General features: G+C 41.1%; 1 protein-coding gene across 4 annotated transcripts in view; it reads left to right on the top strand.

Moving 5' to 3' along the window:
• The window catches only part of HECW1 (HECT, C2 and WW domain containing E3 ubiquitin protein ligase 1), a 273,800-nt gene that overhangs the window by 244,031 nt on the left and 4,237 nt on the right, over positions 1-25,532 (top strand). For 3 of the 4 annotated variants that reach the window (XM_075493694.1, XM_075493692.1, XM_075493693.1), the window contains 5 exons: positions 10,158-10,256; positions 11,679-11,808; positions 15,920-16,066; positions 17,455-17,569; positions 18,903-19,101. In XM_075493694.1, the coding sequence (XP_075349809.1) occupies positions 10,158-10,256; positions 11,679-11,808; positions 15,920-16,066; positions 17,455-17,569; positions 18,903-19,101 (690 nt within the window). Of the gene's footprint in view, positions 1-10,157; positions 10,257-11,678; positions 11,809-15,919; positions 16,067-17,454; positions 17,570-18,902; positions 19,102-25,532 lie in introns of those variants that run through there. The other variant, XR_012774309.1, reaches the window with a different exon arrangement.

The following is a 25,532-nucleotide window of genomic DNA, read 5'->3' on the forward strand; positions in this document are numbered from 1 at the left end:
AAGGCAAACCAAAGTGAAGGAGAAAAAAACCATTCTCCCTAACTGAGCTTCTACAGCAACCATTTTTAAAAAAAAGTTTCTGCCTTATATTTACCTTATCCTTGACTTTCTGTCTCTTACTGGAGGATTTCTTCCAAGTTCTTTTGAGGATCTGAATGGCAATATAACAAAGGTTGAAAGAAGAGATGTCTCTCAGTCTGTCCTCTTTTTCTCTTCTCTGAATCTCATATTGTCTAGCACTGCTTCCATAATTAGAGTTTGGTTTGAGGGAAAGGCGGGTGTTCTGTTTTGTTGTGCTTTTACAAAACTAATCCATTTTTTTTACCTTGCTTAAGGCCATTTAGTCTTTTGCAATATTGCAGATTAAATTTGCCCAGAGATGGGAGGCTTCACATGAAAATCTCTATAGTGTCTCCACCTTGCATGTGGTAGAGGAGAAAAGGGTAAAATCCACACTGTCTCTGAGCATGTGGGCCTGCAGGGAAGCATCAGGGTGGGCAGTGATTGTGTGTTTATTTGTAGTGGCGAAAAACTCCCAGGAAGTGATGAATGTCCTCATATCTCTTGTTCCAGCCACACTGGAATGGCAAGGCTGAGCTGTCACTATGAAGTATTGCTCAGTCATCTTTGCCCCTCCTTATTTCTCACTACATTTTATTCAGACTTTGGTAAGGTAAAGAAAAGTCAATTAGAGCAGGTGCAGAAATTCCCAAGCTAACCTTTTTTATTAGTAAACACAATTCATAACATCAAAAGAAAGACTGTTTGCAGAGCAGCATTGTTTTCAGTAAATCACCCAAATTCATTTTGGGTGTTTTTGAGTAGAAAAGGCATTTCTCTTTGTGTAGGTCTCTCCCTGGGATACTTTGAAAGTTAGAAGTTTCATTTGTCCATTGAAAATTATTCTTCATTTCAGTATGTTACCCTAGTGTTACATTACAATGCCAGAAAAGGGAAGATTAAAGATTTAAATTGATGTGATCTGAATGTATTTAAAGGAAGAAGGGCAATGTCAAGTTTGTCATTTTGCCCCAACTTGCGACAGGAATATTTTTAAAAATCTCAATAAAATTATGGAGGATGAGAAAAACCTGACCTGTCCACCCTCTATGAAAAAGAATGTATTTAATAACAAGAATACAGAACCATAAATTCAGTATCTTGTGTCTGATTGAAGGAAGCTTTTTACATCCTGACTTATGACTTGCATTCTGGAAAAGACAGACTAGAAACTGGAATTATTTAATTGTATTGGAAAGATTCATAAAGGAAAAGTAAAAAATTTTCTTGGACTTCAGAACAGCAACGCAAAGGTCCAGGTCTGCTGCATTCTGCATGCTCCCAGGAGAGGATTGGAGCTGTCAGTTTGCGGTGGCATTAATAAAAGTTGCACGTGTTCAATGATTTGCAAAAGAAGACCTAAAATAGACTGTCAAACAATTAATAGCATGTCTGAATTTTAGCACGCAGATTTCTGAGTTTACTCAATTGAGGAACCTCGTCCCGAGAGGCAGGGATTGTTAGTTGAATTGCAGCACAGTGCAAACCCCAGTGTACGGCTTCTGGACTGGGGGTGGTAAGTCCACATGGCTCTGCACTGCAGACAACCTGTTTGCAGTTAGCTCAAGAGTATCTGCATCATGCTTTGTCACATGGTGTAAACGTTCCTGGGTGCTTACCAGTGAGTTTATGATGAGCAGTCTCTCTCGTGCTTAAATACCCAGACAGGCTGGAAAGGATGTGCCTCCTTTGACTGAGTGTAAGTCAGTTACTGTGGCTTCAGTGTTCATAGTTAGCCATTGAAGGAAAATGTGCAGTCATTTGGCTTGTGCTTTTATGGCCCTCTTGTCTGGCAGATGACTAAATCTATGGATTTTCCCCGGTAGTTTGACTAGCTTGTTTCAACACATGGCAAAGCTATGGAAAGCAAGCATAAATCATGCAATGTGTAAAACTTCACCAATTCATAGGTTTACAAAGTGCCCCCCACACACCAGCTTTTCCAAAAGGTTTGACTGAGAAATCAAAATCTCTTGATAAAAATGCTCTTTTGCTGGCTTAAAAAAACAACCCATATGCATCAGACTGAGTTGATCCATAAGGAGCTGATCATAAACTAGACTTGATTCACAAAATGACATACTGTTTTATAGAAGGTAAGAAAGTAAAAAATGTCAGATAGACTAAACAACTAAAATGGAGCTGGGGCTCAGAGGACTATGATTCCATTGCTGTCTCTACCACTTGTTTTCTGGATAACATTAGATAAGTCATTTTACTTCTGGACTTAAGTTTTCTCATTTGTCAAATTAAATATTGGCACTGATCTCCTCTGTAAGCTGCTTTGAGATCTGCCAGTCAAAAATACAGTCGAGGATCTGGGAATCACAAAATGTAGAGGTTTGTAATCTTCTAGCCAGTAGTTCATACCTCAGTCTGCATCTCCTCTGTAGTTACTGGGCAGAACTGGAGGAGACTTTGCCAGCAGTCTTACAGTCCAGTGTGTTTTATCTGTTGTACCAGCAAGAGAAGCTAAATCCTGCAAGCAGCCCAGTTTCTGATGAAGGTTAGTCATGTTTGTGCTGCTGTATTTTGCCAGGGGTTCTCCCAGAGGAGGAGGATTGTACATTATGGTCCATGAGGCTGATAGCTCTGCAAGCAGAGACAGCATTCATGGAACTTCTTTGCTATTGGTAAAATGACGCATAGCACAGATTTCTTGTTATAGAGAGACCGTCTACTTTATTAATCTTATTAGTTTAAAGACAGACCTGGAAATCCATTCTCCGTTTCCTGTGCCTGGAGTCTCTGGTGCTCAGACAACCCATGACACTGAGGCTGGCCTGCCTGCGATGAACACGCAGTGGAATTCCCAGAGCCGGCTTTTCTGAGCCCTGTGTGTGCAGTAATAACCTCTGACGCAGTTCAGCTGATGTGTGAGGAGCCAATGCAGCTGCCTCCGCGTGGGCCTTATTAACTTGGATGCAGTGCTGTGCAAATGCAGCTGTAATTGTTTCTCTGTGTGAGCATTTACCTGGAGCCACTGTATGCTTAAACTAAGGAGTCCTCCTGAAAGTAGCTGTTTGATAGATTATGTTTAGAGAAACCTGAGGGGATGCTGTGAATTTCCCTTATCTACATTATCTTTGCCCCTCATTTTTCTGGATAAAGCAGAACAGCCTGCAGCTTTCCTGATAAAAGCGTGCTTTTTTCTCTGTGGCACAATTAGTCTTTTAACCTTCCCTGACAGTTCTTTTGTGGTGGGTATAGCCAGGATATAAGGAAGATGAAAAGACATTTTGAGTGAAAACACAACATAGCTAGGTTAGAGACAAGGAAAAGACTTGAAGGATTTGATTAGGTTAAATAAAGAAGCAATAAGGTTTGCATTATCTCATTGTTTTTCAGTTACTGGTAAATTAAGCTTCAGGATTGGTTTGAGGTTTAGTTGCTAATTCAGGGTACATGAGCTCCAGAGATTTAGAAGGACATGGATAGTTCATGTTTCCATCATGTGTAAGCAATAGCTTTTTTTCATCTGGTTACTCTTTAATACTGAGAAACAGATATGTTGTGTTCCATTTGCAGATAGATCCAGAAAATAGAAGTACGGCAAGCACTTATTGGAGTGTTAGTATGGTACTGGCCTTTTGCAGCAGAAAATTTATGCACAATTTAGCAATAAACTGAGAGGTTGACTCACATAAACATGTTCATCATATGAAACTCAGGTGCCCAGCAAAAGTGAATATATCGAAAGGCAGGCTGGCAAGAGAAGGCTCACTCCTGTAGATTGTCACCTGAAGAGAATTACCAGTTCAGGATTTGAAGCCTAATGGAAGTTTATTTGTACCAGGTTCCTTTTTTGAAACTGAAAATCAGTTTTCATCCTTCTTTTTTTCTTGTTTAATTTCAGTTCTTGGGTGATGTGCATATATTTCACACATCTCTGAACACCCTCTTTGTATTTTATGACAATCTGCAAGCAGGCCTGCTGGCCTGTTCCACTTTCCATACATTTCACGATCAGGGCTACTTAAGAAAGGCCAGTGCTTTCTTAAATGAGTGTTACAAATTTCCTTTAAAATATAGTTAAATCTCATGTAAGTTTTACAGGACTAGTAAGCAGACAGAGTAATATCAAAAAGGGACTCGTGGAATATGCTCTTTCATCTTTCGATGCCTGAACAAAATGCCTTGGCTCTGAGTAGAATGTATCCTCTATTAAGTCCCGATAACATTCGCAGGGGCTGCAAGGGTAAATCCCTGTAATCTATAACTATTTAAAATCCATCATTTTCCAGGCTGGAAATCTGCACAAACAGTTGCTCTGTGTCAGCACTCCTAAATGTTTCCTTTCAGTTTTAATTTGGAAAATGGACTGAAAATGAAGCTTATCTGACAGAATTTTCTATGGTTTCATAGTGAGGAAGTATGGAGATTCCCCTTAAAAACTCAGTAACCGTCTGAAAACCTGGAATTAATTTTGGCCATATATGAGAGAAAATGCATTTCGGTATTTAGAACGTAACTCAAAGGAGATTAAAAAGAAAACAACAACAAAACGTGGTCAGGTGGGTCAATACTATTCCTTCAGAAGAAGTGGGGGGGATCCAGAATAAGTTCTCAGGTGGGATGCCAGTATGGTTAGATATCAGAAGAGGTGGGATAAGTCCTCAGTGCAACATTGGAAGATGCCATGTACAGGTGACCCAACATTGTATCTTTGTCTCTCTAAGAATTCTTTGTATTAGTGATGGATATAAGAAAAGAAAAACGAGCCAACAATAATCTTATTACTCCTTATATTGGAATTCTCCTCCAGGACTAATTTAGGAATTATTTTACCTTTTCTTTTTAATGTGCTGAGACTTTGTGGTCTTTTGTCTCCTGGCCTTTGTAAGAGCCATTCCTTTCATATTAGTGACACATGAGCTCATCAGATTCCTGAACTGAAGAGGCATTGTGCTGGAATGCCACAGCATCCACCTCTGAGCCTGCAGATACGCAGAGCAAATTTGCCACAACACCAAATGACATGATGGCAAAGAGGCAGTCTGCAAAGTTTGCAGATGCAAGTCGGATAAACAGAACGGCGTTAGCTATCTCAACCTGCATGGCTAACCTTTCTGACAATAGATTGCTTCACATCATCACATTAGTCCATTCAAATGTTCTGTCATTTATGTGAGTAGAAGTTAAATATGCACACCAAACTAAAGAAAGGCTACTGCCAAGGTTTTGTAAATCCACTGCCAAGGTTTTGTAAAGACGATCTGATCTTCTGCTAGGTTATTGCTCTGTAGATGTAGCTCATTACAGGACATGTTGATCATGTCCGGCACTGAGCCAACACAAGGATATGTGCTACTAGCATATAGACACGCACCTCTGGTGCATATGCCTGACACACTGCCAGTTTTGCTTAAAATTCATAGTGTATGAAGCCAGGCAGAGTCGCTGTAACCATCTGGTCAGCTTTTTTGCAAAATACACATTCTTAGAACTTTCTTGCATTAAAAAAATGTTCTTCATTTAAAAAGCGCTAGTACTGGTGATTCCACCAAAATTCAGAAATCATGAATCAGTACATTTACCTCTGCGTGTTGTCCCCCCCTCCAAATCACAAGATTGCAAATCACAATATTCTAAGCTATAAGAATGGATTTTTGGTTCCTTTAATTGGTAGCTTCTGGCCTTCAGGATGCTTATGAATGTCTTCATAAGAATGGAGGGTTTAACTATCCTTTAAAACAAGCTGTACCACAACCTCTGGAACCCACAATGCCTGGTTTCTTTCTTACAAATTTGGGTTTCGTGACCGAATTCTCTGTTGTCTAATAAGATGCATGTTCAGAGTGAAGCCTTTCCCATGACTGGGCCCTTCTAAATACCTTCCCCTTTTTAGATTCTCTGGTATCTAATAATGGTTGAGATTAGGTCCAAGCTCTCCCACTGTGGAAGGACTAATAGGCTCTCCAGCTGCATCCACCTGCCAAATATAATTCTCCCTTAGAAGAGCTGCCAAGGGCAGAAATCCTGTACTGCAGTGCAGCCTCATTTGTTCAGCTTGTCTTTCAGGTGGCCAAAAGTTCATCTGCGCAATTAAACAGCCAAAAGCTTTAAAACTGGTGCAGCAGAATGTGTAAATTTGTCTTAGAGATGAAAGCAAGTTCTCAGTAGTCTCGTGAAAGGAAAATGACATTTCCAAATTTGATGTGAACCATATTATATTCATCTTTCTTCAGCCCTCTGAATATTTTTTCACAAGCTACTGCATCAAGAAGGGCATACTTAAACCCAGCCGATATGTTTGAGTGAGATAAGGTCTGCAAGACTTTCAATCTTTTTAATCCCATCAGGTGCTTCCTCTATTTGGGATTTAAAGTTTCTCATACTGTAGCCAATTTAGCCCACAAGGCATGGTTACCAAAGCATCCCCTATGAAATGATAAAAACCATTCTTCCCCTGTATGCATAGATTACAGTTTTGTCAAGGTACATCATTCTCCATCTGAATCCAAGGAAGGACTGTCATATAAAGTAGAGCTGCGTTAGTTCAACCAGTTAAGAGAGAGCCCTGTAACAAAGGGTCATTATGGGTCCTGCCTTACTCTGCTGCTGTATGATAAGGAGCAGAGTAAATTAAATTTCCTGTGACTCACCTGCAGTTGGAGGAAAATTTATTGCTTAGTCGCTGCTACAGCATATGGATTTGTCTCTCCCTGTGTACACAGACATGCAGCAGGTATGCAGAGAGCCCCACTGAGGAGAACGAGCCTGTTATTTTGCAACAGGCTGTTGTGAAAACAGGCTGTTTCAGGGGCACCTGCAACCTCCAGAAGGAAAGGGAGTTAGCTGGGTAGTGTGGAAACTTCTGCAAATGGGTCAAAGAGTAGTGTTGTTAAAAGCCAGAAAGCAGGTGCACACAATGTCCTTTTTGAGTGGACGAATGGTGTCAATAGGCAGGCAAACCAGAGCAGCTCTCCTGCTCATTAATTCTGTCTCTCGTTCCACCATTTCCTGTTCATTAACTCCCTCCTGCGTTTCCCCTCTCTGCTGGAGCACATTACTCAGACTCAATCATTGTCTCTGAAAGGGAAGGGTGTTGAAAGAAAGAGCCAGAGCAAGACCTTGCATTCCCCACCTCTCCCAAGCTGTCCTTCCTGCTAGAAAGAAATCGAACAAGCATTTTACACTTCCTTGGAAAGATAAATGTAAGTCAGGTTTAAGGAAGGTATGTGCCCTCCAGCCAGGATTTACCTTTGTGCTGCTGCTTCTGTCAAGAAAACTTGGTTTTTCTGCAAGGGACTGTCTCACCCACCTCTGGATCTCACCCATGCTCTAAATCCTTCAGGAAGAAATAAACACAAAAATTCTGTTGTTTTTTTTAACTGGCTTTTGTAAGGAGGGCAATTTGTTTCATGTTGCTTTTTGTAAGTTTTGATATATTTTAAGCGGGACTGTTATGCTTGGCTGATTGTGGTGGCAGCTTGATGGACTGTATGGACATACATGCAGATGGACTGTATAGTTGTCCTCTGAGGATGGTAGCAAATGCCTCCCTTTTGATAGGTATCCATTGCCTTACCACAGTCCATGTTTCTCAGTGCACTGCTGGACCGTAGGGGTGTCCCCTATGGTTCCAGGCCCTATCCAGAATGGACAAGGGGCCAGAGGACCTTCTCTTAGTCTTCAGATCAGGGAGTCAGGTTTAGTGAGTCTCTGCAGGGATAACCAAAACCGTGTGCAGGGGAGGAAGGGTTTGTGAGCTAGAGAGCTCACATGCTCTGGCCACAAACCACTGTGTCTGCTGGGATGATACAGAGCTGCCAAGAAATACAGTCTACAACATAGCTTTTTTATCCATCGTATTGACAGGCACCAGGAGTGGCAATGTCTTGTTAATTATTTCATTTCCTTTATCCAGACCAGTTAGTACTGGACTTGTTTTCCTACACAATACCATTGCAAGGGCTGGGACTGTGGAACGACAGTCAGGCCCCCAGCTTGTGAGAGCCCTGGTGTGTCCCAGAGGGCTGCAAGTGCAAGGCCAGACTGACGGACCACACAACCTAGAGTTGCTCTGCCCAGTTGCTTAGGCTGACCTACCAGACTTAGTCCTTTCACACAGAAACACTGCCCATGGCCTTTGGATGGTTTGATACAGTTCTGCCATAGGCACTGATTCAAATTAAACTTGCCATTAACAGCTACCATAACGTGTGCTCGTGATTGTAAACACCTCGATCTAGGTGCACTACCCTTTCACGTCAGCTTCGCATTAATGCCCTCAAAGCCACGTAGAGGTACAGAAGTGATACAAGCAGCAAGGAGAAAACGGATGCTGTTCACACATTCAAGCAATTTCTTAGCAGAAACAGCATTCCCAAATCTGTGAGACTTTTCTTGGCAATGTACTTCCAGCTTTACTCTATTCCAAATGGCTCCTGCCTGCCCAGCCCTGCACAGTTGAGTAGCCATGGGGTGAGCGTTGTGGTGAGGAACACTCAGTGCTCATAGTATTTTCATTTAGCTTTAGCTTTCAAAATGTATAGGGATGGATGGGGGAACGGCATAGTGAAGAACAAAACCAAAAAAGCCGACATGCATTATTTAGGACAAACGGACTTGATTATAGATCCTGAAGGTGCTATAAAACTGATGGATTACAGGCTCAGCATTTCTGGGATTTGAGCTGTCTGGCTTCCACTGTACTTTCATTGTGTCAGCTCCCTCTCTTTCCATTGCTTTTTGCTGGAAACATTGCACCGGAGCACAACTGAAGTGAAGCAGGTCCTAACTAGACCCAACAGCTGCCTTTTGTTGCTGCTGTGGAAACAGCTGTAAGGGAGTAATATAATCACTCTTCTGTTACCAGTCAGCTGCATATCATAAGCACCTTTCTTGGATGCAGGGGACCCGGAGGCAGCTCCTGTGGTGATGTAAATGCTAATTGGGCCCACAGCATGCTATTTTGTGCCCCATTTGACATACTAAGCACTTGTTGCTCTGTCCCGTGAGGATAAAGTTGACTGAACAGATATTCTGTACCGCTTTTATTACAATGAGACTCATGTTTCATTCATATGCAGGAGGGGTCTTTGCACTGGTTCCTGTAGTGGAAGGAATGGTTTCTTGGCTTTTTGACCTGTTTCTCATCTTTTGAGCAATAAAATTTTATTATTATGTTAGTCAGCTCAGGCTTGGAGTGCCCATGCTTGGGATGTTGGGTTTTTTTCTTTTCTTTTTTTACAAATAAGCACATTTTGGATGGGTGATGGGGATTGTTTTTACAAAAAACAAACTCACCTGGACCCACACCAGTTTTGTATTTTTCTGTCTGAGATTACTGATTTAAAACCACATTTGATGGAAGAATATCTAATAAGTCATAGAAGAAATCATAGAAAGAAAGATTTAACAGTTTATCATCACAGGTCATAGATTGTAATGGGCAGGGCACTATTTGAGTGTATTTGGAGCTGGACTAAGGGTTGTTGTTCTTAGAAAACAGAAACAAACACAAGAATATGTAAATACTGAAGACAGCTGAGCATCACCATTAACAATGGTCTGGGGACAGCTTGCCTGAGCTTTAGATACTGATTTTAATATGTGTCCTTGGTCACAACAGTTAACTTATTTGAACTTTAGTTTCCCCCTATGAAGTCAATTCATTAACCTTTTAAAGTACTTTAAAGCCCCACCTTTGAAAGGGTCGTAACCAGTCAGAAACTGGATATACTGATTCACCAAATATCCTTTGCAGCTGCTTTGATAGTATGTTTTCTGCTGAGGTGAGGTGGAGTATTACAGTATTTCACTAGCTAAATATTGTGTTTGGTGGAGTCAGTCTGTGTCAGACCATTCAACTAAAGACCACAGAAGGTGAGCCTTCAGAGTGTTCATGGGTTTGGCACAGGAGAGCATATAACATGCCAGCTGCCCATATGGGTACTGTAGGAGATGGATCAAGAAGAGATCCATTATTGGTCAGAGATGCAAGGGGTGGTGTTAGGTATCTGCTTGGAAAAAAAATAAATGAATAAACCTAAGAAACTAAGTCAGAAACAAAGAACCGTTGCTACCTGTGTAAGTTTCTATGCTGAACGTCTTGAGTTACGCTTTGTTTACTCTGCGTTTTTATATCCTAGGTTCAGGTTTAGCGGTCGTATTCTTGGCCTTGCTCTCATTCATCAGTACCTTCTTGATGCTTTCTTCACAAGGCCATTCTACAAAGCACTACTAAGGCTGTAAGTATAAGCATGCAACCATGCAGAAACCATGCAGAAACAGTGATCCCACAGTGAGTCCTACAGAGACACAGACCCTTGTGGAGTTGCTTCAAGTGCTCTGACCTTCAAGTCCTTTCCCCTGTTCGTTGGTTGGTCTGTGAAAGAAAACAAACACGTTTTAATTTTTCCTTACTTTCTCCAAGAACTTGCCCTTCATAAATATTGACTGTGTTGATAAAAGTGCATAATAAGTATGACGTTTAGGAGCACACATTTGAAAGTACTGACCCATAATTCCAGAGTTTACTACTGATGAAAAGTTATCAAACTTCAACTATGTGGAAGACTGAAAAGCATCTTTGATGGAACAAACCAAAACAACAACAAAAAAAGGAGGGGGATCATATTAAGAAAAATACATAATTTCTCATACCTCACTGGTGGAGTAGGTTTTCATTCTAAACACAACTCGGGTTAATTAGGAATGCTAATGTAGATATAAACAGTGAATATTTCTTATTGATCTTCTACTGTATTTTACACTAGTAAGCAGAAGCTACCAGTAATATATTACTTTCAATGTCAAGTTTATAAGGTTAACTTTAATTGACAGTCTGTCCCTCTTCAATTAATAGACTGCAGTAAGACAAGGTACATAAAATTTGCAGCAATAAGAAAAGCCATAAGTAGTAAGTCAAGACTGCAATTAAATGACAAAGAGCAGAATAAAGCTTAGCTGAAATAGTTTATCATTTAAGATGATTCCAAATCAGCGAAGATATTTGTCTTAACAGTCCTTTGAGTTCTTTAACTGTATTTAAGTTTATTTTTTTAACAATGAGTATTGCTGGGGTCCAAACACTCATATCTATATTGTATCTGAGCTAGTCTGGAAATAGCCTGAAACCTAGAGTCCTCCCTGCATCCTTATTGCCCCTTTAGGAGATTTGAAACCAGACTGCTTGTAACATCCACCTGCCCTTTCAGCAAACAAGGCCAACTCCTTATTGGCAGAAATTTAGGCCGCCTGGTCTGCCTTATGTCAGTCTTGTGTGCTCACCTCGAGGGTGATAGATACATGGAAGCAGCCAGGCACAACATGGTGGGGCCCATCCGGACTGAAGGTAAGCATGTGCTCTGAAGTGCACGGCATCCTGAAGATTCACATAAAATCGAGCTCCAGGAGTGCCTTCCGACAGCAAATAGTGCAGGCAGCCAACAGATTTGGCCTTGAGCCCAGCCATGCAAAGCAGACAGTTACAGAACTGCTTTAAGAGGGTCTGTGTAACAGGCTTTGATGTTAACAAAACCAAACGAACACCAGCTTTATGTTGGATCTTCAGCATAAATTTGTTCACATTCTCACTAGTAGTAAGTCATCCTGCCAATAGTCATGGGGTCATATATTCAGCTACATCTTTTTTCTTGCCTCGCAATCAGGCCGTGTGACTTAAGCGACTTAGAGTACCTGGATGAAGAGTTCCATCAGAGTTTGCAGTGGATGAAGGATAATAACATCACAGATATCCTGGATCTCACCTTCACAGTGAACGAGGAGGTGTTTGGACAGGTGAGCACAGCTATGCAAAACATCTGAAAAGCAAATTTGAAGCTGACAAAGTTGTCAAAGATGAACATCTTTCAAGATGAACATCTTTCTGTCAGAACAGATCCTTTAGCCTTTCAATAACATTTTCTTCGCCTACCTTCTGTCTCTTTCAAGCCACCTGTTTCAATGCAGATGTTTATTCTTAGGGTGTATAATATAAAATACCAGCCCCCCTACAGGCCTATTGAGCCACACACTGATGAGCATGAGGAATTCTCTGAAGTGGAGTGCAGCTCTTCTCTCCAGGGTGTAGTTCACACAGATGTGGCATTCCGTGAATGCAAGCAATGTAACTTAAAGCTGATGTGACTGAAAGGATGGGGGTTAGGAGGGAAGAAAAACATTTGGCAGGTGGTGTAAGACCTGGCAACTCTCACCCTTATTTTGTCTGATATCTCCCTGTTAGATTCTGTGTCTCTTACTTACCTTGCACCTACTTAACAACTTGGCATGTACATCCATTTATTATGCTTTCTACCACTCAACTCTACCTTAGTCAGACAATTCTCTTTAACCTAGCTGATCTGAATAGCTATAGCCTTAAATAGGACACAACCGTGGCTTAAGTGCAGACTGGCAACCAGAACAAGCGTCTCCTGTGGGATTCTTTGGCTTGCACTGAAGCCCTGGTGCTCTTTGCTGTTGTAACTCATGCTAGATTATAATTGTCTCTGGAAAGCCTTGAAGGGACCCAAAGCAATATTTAGACCAAGATTAAGGACCTCCAAGGAGATACTGAAAACTAGAGAGACTGAAGAACCAAGCTCACCAAGTACTGCAGAAGCTCAGGGGATGGAAGTTAACTTGTGTAAGGAGCAGACACACAGTGTCAAAGGGAGCAGAGAGATCAGGTAAAATACAGAGAGAGCAGCTCTTAGCCCTTGAAAATAAAGTTGACAGGAGGAGTTTGCACAGAGTTAGGGTAGCTCTGTGCGCTAGGGGAGAGGTAGACTAGTTTCTGAGGGGAGGAATTCTGGCCCTGAGAGTAAAAGGGCTGCTCCGCTATAAGCTTGAAAGTAAGAGAAAAGCAAGCAAGACTTCAGGGGATATTTTCAAAAATGAGTTTAGTCTGCCTATAGTACAAGGTCATGAAGGATGAGCAGAGTCAAGGGTGCATGAAATGAAAAGGATGGGGCAGAAGAATTGAAGTAAGAAGCCTCTGTAGGAAAGGTAACACTGTTTTTCCACAGACTTAAATGCAGGGGGGGTTTACGGGCTTTCAGCTGAGAGCTTGCATGACATTCAATTGACAGTATAGTGGTTTCCCTGGAAGGTATGGCTATATAAGACGAATATACAAAGACAGACAGAAACATACAGACATATTCACAAAGACAGATGAGACAAGTTTGTATTTGCATTGGAAGACTACAAAGATGAATAAGAATCTCAGCCTGAATTGCCCTGATGCATCTGAAGATAACATTTGGCACACTAGTTACCTGTTATGCTCTCCCCAAAGAAAAGAGCTAGACAATTACGTAGGAGTCTGTTGTGGAAGATAAGAGATGGCTCCAAAGAGAATAGAAAAAAAAATCACAATCTGTTGTAGATACTGTGATATGAAAGCAAAAGAACACTAAAAGCCAGATTTTTATGCCAGTTCACATGTTGTCTAGTACTTTATTTCATATGTACTAGACACTAACCTTGCTAGATTTAGTCAAGGGGAAAAAATGGTTCTCACTGTGAATTACAACTGTCAGAATCCAAGAGTCCTAAGGGAAAGTGAGATTTTCCCCCTTCTGAAATTTGCTAAGTGCTGACAGCAAAATAACGAAGAAATCACAATCACATTTTATGCTCACAGATGGATCCCAGTTGGAAATTCTTGCATGCCAAGAGTATCTGACCACTTAAATGCCATCTGAACATTGCTTTGCTGGATACAGGTGCAAGAGTAGATCACAGTGGGAGCTCTGCTAATATTTGAGAAGCTGGATTTCAAGGGTTGGGTAAGGGAAACAAGAAATAGTGGCTCTTTGAGAAGCTGTGTGGTAGATGAGTTACAGCCCTTTTGTCCTGATTCCACAATGACTTTATTATGGACCAGTCACTACTACTATCATTTTTTCTTTCTTGTGTCATCTCTGATGTGTATTTAGCTTTTAAACCTTTCAGGCCAAATGCTCTTTCTTGGTACCTTTTTTTTAGAATTTACTGCTGAGGAGCTCTAGCCTTCTTGCATACTGGAGCCCAGAGCACTACTGTAATAGCAAAGATACCATGTCAAACCAAGCGTCACGCATTTTTACTGGTGGGGACTGGATGCCAATTTGAGAATTTTGCTCATAAGACTGAGAGAGGTGTCAGTTGCTTGTGACCCTAAGTACTTTGTCATGCTTTTACCCAGTAGGAAGTGTTCTTCTAGGCCTGCTGCCGAGCTCTATACGTGGATAGGGCCTGTCTCCCGAGCCCTGGCAATTGCTCTAGTCAGGTAAAAGGAATGGGCTAGATTGGTTGAAATGTCTCCTTGCTACTCTGAATCCTGATTCTGAATTCTAGGTTGCAGCTGTGGTTAATGCCTCTATGAACAAGAAAGAAAAAATAGGGACACATTGTTATTGATTGCCTGCCTCCAATTCTAGATAACTAATTGTATTTGAAATTATATGGATAATGAGAAGTTGAAGAAATCACCAGCATGTCTAGGTGTTTGTGGGAAGTCTTGCAGGAGATTTAGAACATCTGGACTTACGGTCATGCTTAAAGCTAGGCAGCGTTTAGTCTTTGGTTTTGACAGGTGTATCTTAATGCCGGACAGTCTTGAAGAATACAACATGGCAGCTGGGCCAGAGTCTTACCCTCTGGACCATGCAGCGTTGCTTGTATAATGGTGATGCAGTGATTTACATTTGGGAATTTAACCTGAACCAGCTAAGAATTCCTAACTCATTACATCCAACCTTACTGGTTCTTGCTGTTCCTCAACAAAGCTACAGACTAGATGACTCATTGAGTGTTTCCATAATTCGTAATGTTACAACAGGTCCCTCAAGCAAAGTGACCTAAATACTATATATGCTGTGTGCTGTCTGTTGGGATAATAAATAGATAATAATATAAATACTATGTAAATAATACAAATTATGAATATGTATTCGTGCAGCTCATTTACTATCTGTGCTAGACATCATTGTTATAGCAGAAGAAAACTGAAGAGGAGAGCAAAACATTCTTCCTTTTAAATCCACTAGACTGAATGTGAAAATAATTGCAAGATAAATATTATTTTCTGTCACATGTGAGGAGTATGTGCTTACTGGGTAGAATCTAGATTGATTCCTTAAATCCCTTCTCAATCTTAAGCCTTAGTAACTCAAGCCAGCTAAATTAACCATTAAAATGCAATGAAATGCTGTAGCTCTTGGTTTAAAAAAAAAAGTTATTTACAGTACAAGACTTCTCAGGCTCAGATGGCTGATACAAAATTCTGAATCCCACAGTGACTATCTTTGTCATCTGTGCAGGGTGCTATACAGGTCTTGTTTATGTAGTGTTTTGGGAGTATTCACTTTGTGATAATTTCTTTGGCTATTGGCATTTCTAAGTAAACACTTTTATTAGCACTTGGGGAAGGGTAACACTTGTTGCCTAAGAGACAAGTAGATATCCCTTCCAGTTGGCAAAACAGTCTGCCTGTTCCAATACTGTGATTGCCTCTCCATCCTGTTGTTTCCCATACTGTTGCTTGGATAATCTACAGCAAGTAGCAAGCTGGTATGGTTGTCACCCTCTCTGCAGCTCCTAGTGGGTAAAGAAGAGGAGAAAGATGAAAAGATGGGCCAGAGTGGCACATTGTACATGGCTTACGGATGGTTGACTCTGAATCAATCTCTGCTGGTACAGTTTGGAGTAACCTAAAGGTCAGTCCAGCTTCAGCTGGGGATAAGGCTAGGGCTGAGGGGGTGTCCCTCATTATCCTTTTTGTTTCTACTGCAAGTGGACAAGAGGCTAGGAGTCCAGAACTAGAAATATGGCTGTTATGTTTTTCACTTACAAAGTACAGCTTGAATTTGAAACACAGTGTGATCCCTACGTTGCTATGCCACTATTTATCTTTGTTCTGTAGGTGACAGAGAGAGAGTTGAAATCTGGAGGGGCAAATACAGCAGTGACAGAAAAGAACAAAAAAGAGTACATCGAGAGGATGGTTAAGTGGCGAGTAGAACGAGGAGTGGTTCAGCAAACAGAGGCCCTGGTCCGTGGCTTCTACGAAGTAAGTAACAAAACGATGCTCCCACAGTCTTCCATTCCTCATCTGAATGAGGTGATCCCATGGTTAAACTATGCTTCATTGGTACCCTAGGAAATGGCTAAACAGACACAGATGGCAAGGAATTGGAGTGCCTGGATCTGTAGAGACAGGGAGCTTGGATATGGCATGTTTAGTATTAAGGGAGAAATGAAAGAAATGTGTATGCTGAATATGATAAAGCATAACAATCAAGAGTTAAGAAAGATACTGCTTTCCATTCACATAGTAAGAGAAGTAGGTGTTTGCAAATTTTGTTTTAACCTGCTGTGATACAAAAGAAGATTGTGAAGAATTGTACACTTCAGTGAGGAGCTGGTGTGACATTGTATCTTTAGGGACTCATTCCAGTAAAGTTGGTCCTAGGATGCAGTCAGCTATTATCTTACTGGTATTCATGGATGCTGCTCCATTGTTGTCCCTGGATTTTGCTAATTTATCTTTGCTGAAGGCCTGGATCTGAGAACATCCTTCTGCCAGAGCTGCTACAAGGACTGCCAAAGACTGGATGAAAACCTGTGGCTTTGCTGACCAACCCATGTTGTCACCTATTCTTGCTCCGCTTACTAATCATATTCAAACATGTATCTTGCCCTGGCAGCTGTATAATATAAGTAGAAGTTGAGGGCTATCTCACAGAGGGAAATAAACTGGAAGAATGGCAACCTAGGAAAATGAAACAGCAGATAACCGACACACAGAATAGTACTGGTAACTGATGGTTCCAAGCAGTCATGCACTGACATTTACTGGGGGTGGAAGCCAGTGAGGGTGGCTTTGTAGCTCAATAGACTTGGTCAGCCCTTTCCTATAGAAAGGGATTGGCTAAGGGACTCCATATGGTTTACTAAAGTGTGCGTATGGACACATATGGACACTAGCTTTTTCTCCCTGTGAATACTGCAGGCCATTAAAGCTTTTGGTTTTATATAATGAAGAAAGTGAACCTCAGCTGCATCTTCAGTGGATGAAGACCTGAGGGCACTCCTACACAATTCCAGTGCAAAACAAGTATAAAATAGGTTATCCATATTATAAATCCAGTCTTCAACTATCAAAATCACTTGTCAGAATTAATGTAACAATGAGGAACGTTCTGCATAGATTATGTCCTGTCACTTGTATTGTTTCATTCTGGTCAAATCTCATGTGTCATCGTTGTTTGCAGCTCAAAACATCAGCAGACTCCCTGAAGAAGAGCACAGATTTATCAGCAGAGGCGTGGAAGTTAGCTGTCAGCATGCAGACTTCGTCAGAATAAAGAGCTGGCCATGAGAGCCATAGGTTCATGAGACATTGCATCTGCTTTATTTCCAGTCTGAAACTGTGCTTACAAGTGTTTTTTGTTCCAGGTTGTAGACTCCAGGCTTGTCTCTGTTTTTGATGCCAGAGAACTGGAGCTGGTTATAGCTGGCACTGCAGAAATAGATCTCAATGACTGGCGTAACAATACAGAATATCGTGGAGGTAAACTGCCTGCTGATGCTTCCTAATATCTTGACTGTTTTCAGTCTAAAACATGAAAGACTTGTTCTGTCTTTTCCTTCTGTCTTTCCTGAGGGAAATGCCCTATTTTTTTCAGGAAGTTTTTGTGAAGAGTAACTCATGACATAAAATAAGTAAGATCTCAGGTTTGAATCAACAGATGTAATAATACTGAAATTGCTTCTGCTATTTCTATCCAGATTTTACCCACTCAATTCCTACTGACTTAACAGGAGTTTTGACTATTAAGGACTGAAAAGGATTTGCAGTATTAGATCTAAAAGTTACTTACTCAGATGACTGTGAATGAACTCCTGGCCTCACTGAAAGTAGTATCACAAGTCCTCTTGGCTTCAGCAGGGAGGTGAATTCAAGAGCCGAATTTCACGGTTCCCAGTTATATTTCAACAAAATACAGATCTTGCTTAACCATCCCCTCAGTCTAAACTGTAAAGCTGGATTTTTTTTCCCTTCTTCTTTAATGCTTGGCCTGGTTTTGCTTTAAATGCTGAGCATGATTTATCCACGCTGTCTTGGATTATGGATAAATGTGAAATCCACCAGTTCTGCACTACAAAAGGAAAGTCCCTGAGGTTCACATACCCTCCCCTGAAATACAAGGTTTAAGGTTTTGCTGCTCACTGTCCAGCATTTGTGTTACCTTGAAATATGCAGCTTACCACAAGCACAGTTGGTCCTTCAAGTTATTCTCCTCCTCCTTTTTTCTGTTTAGCTATTGAAACAGATTCAGCCTGGGTTTATGCCGGCTTTCACTAGCACAAACCAAGGCAGAGAGTCCCTCAGGTGGGAAGTTTGCCAGGGAAGGGCTTGCGGCAGCAAACTCCTCTCCATATGTTGAACACTGTTGCAATCCAAAAGAGAATTTATTTGGGAACCAGAAATTGTTAAGTCATTAGGACTCACACTGTGTGGCATATCACAACTGGTCTTTTATATCTCATGCAGGTAACCCCAGTTCTTGCCAAGGGATTTGTGAGAGGCCAGTGTACCTCAAATATATATATTTGAGGTATATATATATATATACACATATACAAATATATATATATACAAATATATATATATATATATATTTGAGTTTCAGGGTTTAAAATGAGTTAGTAATATTATAGTATCCACAACCAGGACAAGATGGGCGCTGGGACCTACTGCTCATCAAGAACAAGATACGTTGTTAGGTCAGGATCTTTTCAGTAGGAGATCTACTGCCCCATGCTAGTGGGAACATATTTTGATGTTACACTTCCCACTTAGAGGGGTGATTTTAATTTCTCTCCCTTGCTTCTTGGTTTAGGTTACCATGATGGACACATAGTAATACGGTGGTTCTGGGCAGCAGTGGAGAGGTTTAACAATGAGCAGAGACTCCGGTTGTTGCAATTCGTCACTGGAACATCAAGCGTGCCATACGAGGGCTTTGCAGCTCTCCGAGGGAGCAATGGGCTACGGCGCTTCTGTATAGAGAAATGGGGGAAAATAACCTCCCTCCCAAGGTATGTCCCAACTAGGAAACAAAAACAGAAGTGCTGTGAGAAAGGTGAGCCTCATACTTTTCTGCATCTCTCTGCCACAGAAAGATAATGAATAGATAATGATAAGGACATCTGAAAACAGCAAAGAAACAATTATAAGTTTGTTCTGTAATTACATTCAGAGAAAAGTGTTTTCTGTCGCTGCCTTTTTGATTTGCAGTCTCAATTCAAGCTACTTTGAATCTTGGGAAATGGTTAAGATAAAGATTTCCATAGGTCCAAACCTAGTTCTCTTATTTTGATTCTGGAACAGATCCAGACCAGCAGGGGCCTGTCAGCTGATTCTGTTCCCTTTAATTCCAAAATACTAGTAAAAATACTTGAGTTTTCAGAGCCATGAAAGCCAGAGTTTTGGCCAGAGACCTGAGTGTAATCACTTCATTTGCTCTGATGGTTCCACTTTTTCATCACGAGGAAGCTTAGTGAAGGGACTTCAGACGATGTGGTGATAATACCCAATTTATTACATCTAGTTCAGTCAGCCAACTAGGAGCAAATGAGCCATAATGTCATACAGAGTCAACAGAATTCACAGTGCTTCCCAAAGGAGGGGTCATCTTCCTTTTCAGAACAAAGGGACTGGGGCACAGAGGGGTGGTCTGACTTGCCTAAGCCACCCAAGAGAGCCATGGCACAGCCAGTGATACATTCAGCTTTGAGTTCTGCTCCACCATTTTATGCGTGACCAGCACTCATCCTTTCTCACTGAAGTGAGTCACCTTTTCTTGAATGTCCTTACAGTTGCCTGAGGCTCTGCCCCATTGAGATTACAGAGAATTTTTCATGGGGCCACATCTCGGCACCTCTGAAATACTTTTGCTACGTGACCCTTTTACGTAACGTTTGCCCTCCAAAGGATGCTTTCTTCCTGCTCTTATCATTAGCTTTCAGCTGCAGTCCAAAGGAGGCTACTTTCGTGGCACAGAAAAAAATGTTCTCGCAGACCTTGCAGATATATTCAGACCATCAGTTAACAATGATCTGGTCCAGTTTTCTAGTTACTTGCCATCCATGTTGTTTACCCAGAAGCATACTATAAGACATGGACTTCAGCAGACCTTCAGAGTCCTCTGGAGAGGGAAAGTCCAATTATGGTCACCCTCTTAGTACAAGCCTGCTCAAGTCCATGCTTATGCAGTGGGAAGACACAGGAGCTGGACCAGGGCACTGTATCAGCAGACGTTCTGAGCTGACATCTTACATTGACTCCCTCTAAAGTCAGGAAAAGGGAAGTAAGTGTTTTTAATGCACAATTCATCTCACCTGAACACAGACTTTTAAAATAGCTCAGTTGAATCACACCTGGTACATTCTGATTTATGTCCATCGACCATAAAGACTCTACAGAGACTATATGGAGAACTAGAGCCTACATGAAAGCTAGATGTAGGCACTGAGATTTAAAAACAGATGAAAAAATGTAAGGCCAGTGAGATGACTCATGCCCTCTGAGCGTCAGCCAGCAATGTGGAAAGAAAGCCTGAGAGCTACAGTTTGCACTGCATAGGCCTCTCCTTTTGCAGCATACATATAGTCTGGCTCTATGTAAGGGTTTCAGAGCTGACCAAGGGCATTCCTGCCTGTAGACAGGCAGCAAATGAAAATCACAAACTTGTGCAGCATTTCTACAGAGCTCTCTTTGCACTCCTTCTGGGATGGAAAGGGGCGAGAGGGGAGGGTGGGCCTTGGCGCGTGCACAGAAAATGCCCTGGGCTGACCTATCAAATTCTGAAAAGGTAATTGGCCTCTTTCTGCTCTGCTTAACTTTCTTTGTGAACCTAGGCATTACTTATGACCTAGATTCAATTAGCCCTGAGATACTCACATTAACAACTTTATGTTTGTCTGCTGATCACTGAACTTGTTGCTCTCCCTGAAAGAGGCCTCTTTTCCAGGTGAAAGTTGTTAGCACCTTTTAGAAGTCTTAGAGCTCTGCATTCATTTTAGCCAGGGGAAACAGAAACAACACTTGCTCATGGGGAATAAACACAGCTTGATCACCATGAATTATTACCTGCATTTTTATAAAATTATGGGGTGCTGCCAAGTATACACAGTGTTAAGAAATACATAAAACACAAAGGCTAAACCTGGAGGCTCCCTAAATCCTTAGTTAAGCAACTAAATAAATGTTATTTTAAACTTTTTTTAAACGCCTGATTATGGATTGCTCGTGTTTATTTAGATTTACTTACGTATTTACTTAGACTTAGAGGCTAAAAAAAGTCATATGTCATATCCTGTAGGCCTTTTGGCCCCTGTGATATGAGTGTAACTAACTTTAGCTGTTTAAAATAAACCACAACAAATTCCCTTGTCCTTTTAACAATTCCTGCAATTTCACAGTGAGAGTTACCCTTGCTCCACATTTTCCAAGTCCTAGGAAAAAAAAAAACAGCTTTCTCATGTCTTAGCAATCATCAGATTTAGTCGTTTATGTGCTTAGGTGTGGGTTGCACCTCTTCATTACTGGCCTTAGTTCTTAGGCCCTGACCCAATAAACGTGATGCTGTGAGAGGTGTTATGGAAGCTTGCATAAAGCTGATGCATTTGGCTTTCCTGACATTCAGGTAGATGGTGGGTCACTGGGCATAGGTTAGTCTGGCCTTTGGGTTTTCAGGTGCTTTACAAAGTATCAAGATAACTTTTAGGTCTATCAGGAGAGTCCAGGACTCTCTCTGTATTCTCCCACTCCGGCTCCAGATGGCTGAAGTATTTAGGCAACTCTCCCTTACATCTTCTCCTTACACTTTGGCAATGGAGCATGCAACTGCCATTTGCTTATAGTGAGCAAAGATGTGATAATACCTAAACCAGCCATGCTTTTGCACTTGCGACAGCAACGTGGCATTTCCAGAAAAGAGGCATGGTGTAAATTTCTCAAATGCAACACTTTTCAAAGAATAACCACTAATATATAACGCCCAGAGAGCTTCTTGAAAGCACTGAGGATAAGAAAGACTGTTTTGGGAAGGTTGAGAATCCGGTAACTTCATTCTAAATTGGTGCACTTGTTCATCAGTACCACTTCCCCTACAGGAACAGGGTAATGGTGGTGTAATATGTTCATGTAAGACAGATAAGAGTTAGATTACACTAGTGGTTTATTTCTGGAGTGTGCGTGTGTACCAGATGCATTATTCCTATCTATATTTACTTTGAGTCCACACACGTTAGAAAGTCAAAGTACTATACAGCTCAGATCCCTAGATGATGACCCTAAAGCAGGTTCCAAAGAGACTGCCAGATTTACAGATCTATCAGTGTAAATCTGCAGCATGGTTTCTTCCAAACTGCTGTAGCTTGTCATGTGAAATAACACTGAATAGGTAACAGGTTCAACCATTTGTTCATCAAGGTTGAGTTTTACTCTCCCTATCTAATATGCAAAACTTTCTCCCAAAATAAAGGAGTCACATATTTTACTTCTTGTAACTAGTTGCCTGAGTAGGGATGGATGGAGAATTCTTCCAGCTATAGCCTCTTCTGAAGCAGGAAGCCTCTCTTCACCTTTCCTGGGTCATGCAGATATTTAACACGGAACCAGTTTTAGCAGTAGTTTCACAAGAACTTATACTTTGTTCCTCACCAAACATTAATGAACAGACACTGGCTTTCTAGCTGGAATAACATAGCTTGCTTCATCTGATATTGTGGGACCAGAACTCCTGGCCCAAAACAAACCTGTGCAAAGAATCAGTGTTTTCTACTATAGCTATAGGAGACAACAGTTCCCTCTTCTTAAAACCTCAGCCTGTGAAAGTGTTCAGTGCCTACAGATGCCACTGCCCCATCTTCTGGTTGTGCTCCACTCCTGTCAGCTCCAAGGTTATTTCTATTTGAGTATCAATTAAGTAAGGACCTCAGCATGTATCCCACTGATTCAAATAATCACATTTGATGCAATGAGGTCACTTTCCCCATCAGTGCTGAGCTGTGACTACCCTTTCATCAAAAGAGATTTTCATTCAGCAGAGTAATATTAGTGATTACCACCATACTGGCTGTGGTTTATGTATGATAAAGATTACCAGTGCTAGTAGATATCTGATCTTTTGTAAGATAATTCTGTCCCTCTCTATTAGATGATTGATTTAATCACCCCAGAATCCCATATAGCCATTAAAAAAAGATTGTGTATGACTACAAAGAACTTTGTTCTCATCATTTCCTTTTTCCCAGTGGACTGTGTGTGCTTTGCTGTCTTTTATCATTCCTTACCTCCCATCCCTCTTCTCTTTCCTCTTTTCTCACATGGAACAGAAATACCACCTACAAATCTACCTTCATCTATTAAGCAGTGGTTCCCAGACAGCATATAAGAGTTCCTTCTTACAGACAAAAGGAACAAAAGTTGATACCTGTGGGTCCTGAGGTTGATCAAAGAGGGGTTTGTGGGTTCATCTATGGAAAACAAGGTGAAAAGGAGAAATGCCCAGTTTCTGCCTGAGAGGCATGGTTATGTTAGAATGCAAGTCTTATTTTAGTTGATAGGTTCAAGCTATCAATAAGATAGGAGGGGGTTCTGTGCCCACTTACTGCCTTTGGACTCTCATGGGGATTAAAGGAAGTGACAAAGAAAAGAGGAATGCAAAAATCTTAAAATCTTATAATTTTTAGAGAGAATTCTTAAAAGAAAAGAAATAACACAGCACTGTGAACAGTGAGCAAGATTAAAGGTTCAGACCCACCAAAACTACTTAGAGCAATAAAGACAGACTGCCAGGAAGAAAGAAATTTTAAGTGGTCCATTTACTGCTCTGCTTATTGGAGGATGAGGGCACATGAGGGTCAGAGTTGGTTTACACGACTTTATCTTGCATTTTCTTCTAGAGAAGCCAGAATCCTTTCCATAAAAGCTCTTACCAATCTAATTCTTATTCCAGACCTCTCACTCCCTGAACACCCTCTCAAATGTCAGCAGGCTTATGTGGTAGGAGGCTTAATCAAGGGAAGAAAGATTTTTCTCATTGCAATGACTGTTTCTTGCACTGCTGATATAATGTTTTCACCCCAATATGTGCAGCAAGCCCAGTACTACAAAATAGCAGGTGTCCCCTGGATTATGCTTACTGTAGTCACTCTCACTGGGATCAGTAGTAGGAGGTCAACACCATTCGGGAGGAACTTACACCTTCGGAGGCCAAGGCACAGAGTTAGGCAACAGTGGATGTTATGGAAAATATCCTTGCCTCTTAATTTCCCTGTGTACTGCAGTATCACACAACATTATGATATAAAGGACTACAAGATGAGCAATTTGTCTTTAGTCCAGTTTGGAAAATAAAAATGTCAGCTTTCAGTTGCAAGAGGCGAAGGCGCTATGCACAGCAATACTGAGGAGAGAGGGAATGCTGAATGAGAAGGAGTCCCAATCAACCCTCTCTCTTATTTCAGGTGAGGCAGAATATGTTGTTCAGTTACACAGGTAGACACCATGTCTGACCTCTGCAGCAAAGAACCACTTAGACCCATTGCTGAATGTATACCAGACAATTTTGCACATAATTATCTTCTTGTAAGATTGAGTGGGCTTCACTGGCATCATCGGAATTGCAATAGATCCACATTAGTTTCACAGACCAGAATTTGAACTCAGGTTTTGCCCTTAGCAATATATTGTGTTTTGCACCTTAAGTAGGTAGAAGCATAAATCTAACCAGCATAGGACTTATGAAAATTAGTTTTCATCTTTGATTTTATGGTGTCTTTTGGAGTGAAAGGATTTTTTTCTATAAAGTTGTTGAACTGGAGAACACAAGAGTGTTGCTTGGCAAAGTGCTTCAGTGTTTCTAGACATGTTAACTTTTTCTTCCTTTCTTTGTAATAGTTTCTCCCCACAATAAATTCCTTGAGACCTTCTACAGAAGAGTCCACTTCTGTAAACCTCATAATGGGAAAAGGAATGGATCTTTTTTCTGAATTTGGCTAGGTCAAGAATGACTAAAAGTCAACAGCATTGCAAGGTTGTTTCATAACCAGTATGAAATGAAGTGGATGATGATCAGTCAAGATGAATGTCTGCAAGAAAGTAAACACCAGAGTCAGTGGCTGTGGATATGTCTGCACCACACAATAGGATCCGTGACAGCGATGTCTGAGATGCTATGATCTCACACAGTTAAGTGTGCCACGTTTAAGTACCATACAGAGATATTACTTCTAGGTTCAGCAAACTTATTTTTAGCAGAATCCACACCTGAGCCACCATGACTATGCTGCTGCCAGTTCTGGAGCCAGGCAGCTGAGCTCCTCAAGACTGGCTGTCTCTGAATGGTGTTCTCTTGCCTATGATAAACACATCCTGAATGGACTACAAGAATCCTTCAGTTAATTAACTCCCAGTGGTTGATAGGTATTGGCAACAGATTGTAGAAACAACTTACGCTGCC

The sequence above is a fragment of the Mycteria americana genome, chromosome 2, assembly GCF_035582795.1.
Source record: "Mycteria americana isolate JAX WOST 10 ecotype Jacksonville Zoo and Gardens chromosome 2, USCA_MyAme_1.0, whole genome shotgun sequence".
In the NCBI taxonomy this organism is placed as follows: Eukaryota; Metazoa; Chordata; class Aves; order Ciconiiformes; family Ciconiidae; genus Mycteria; species Mycteria americana.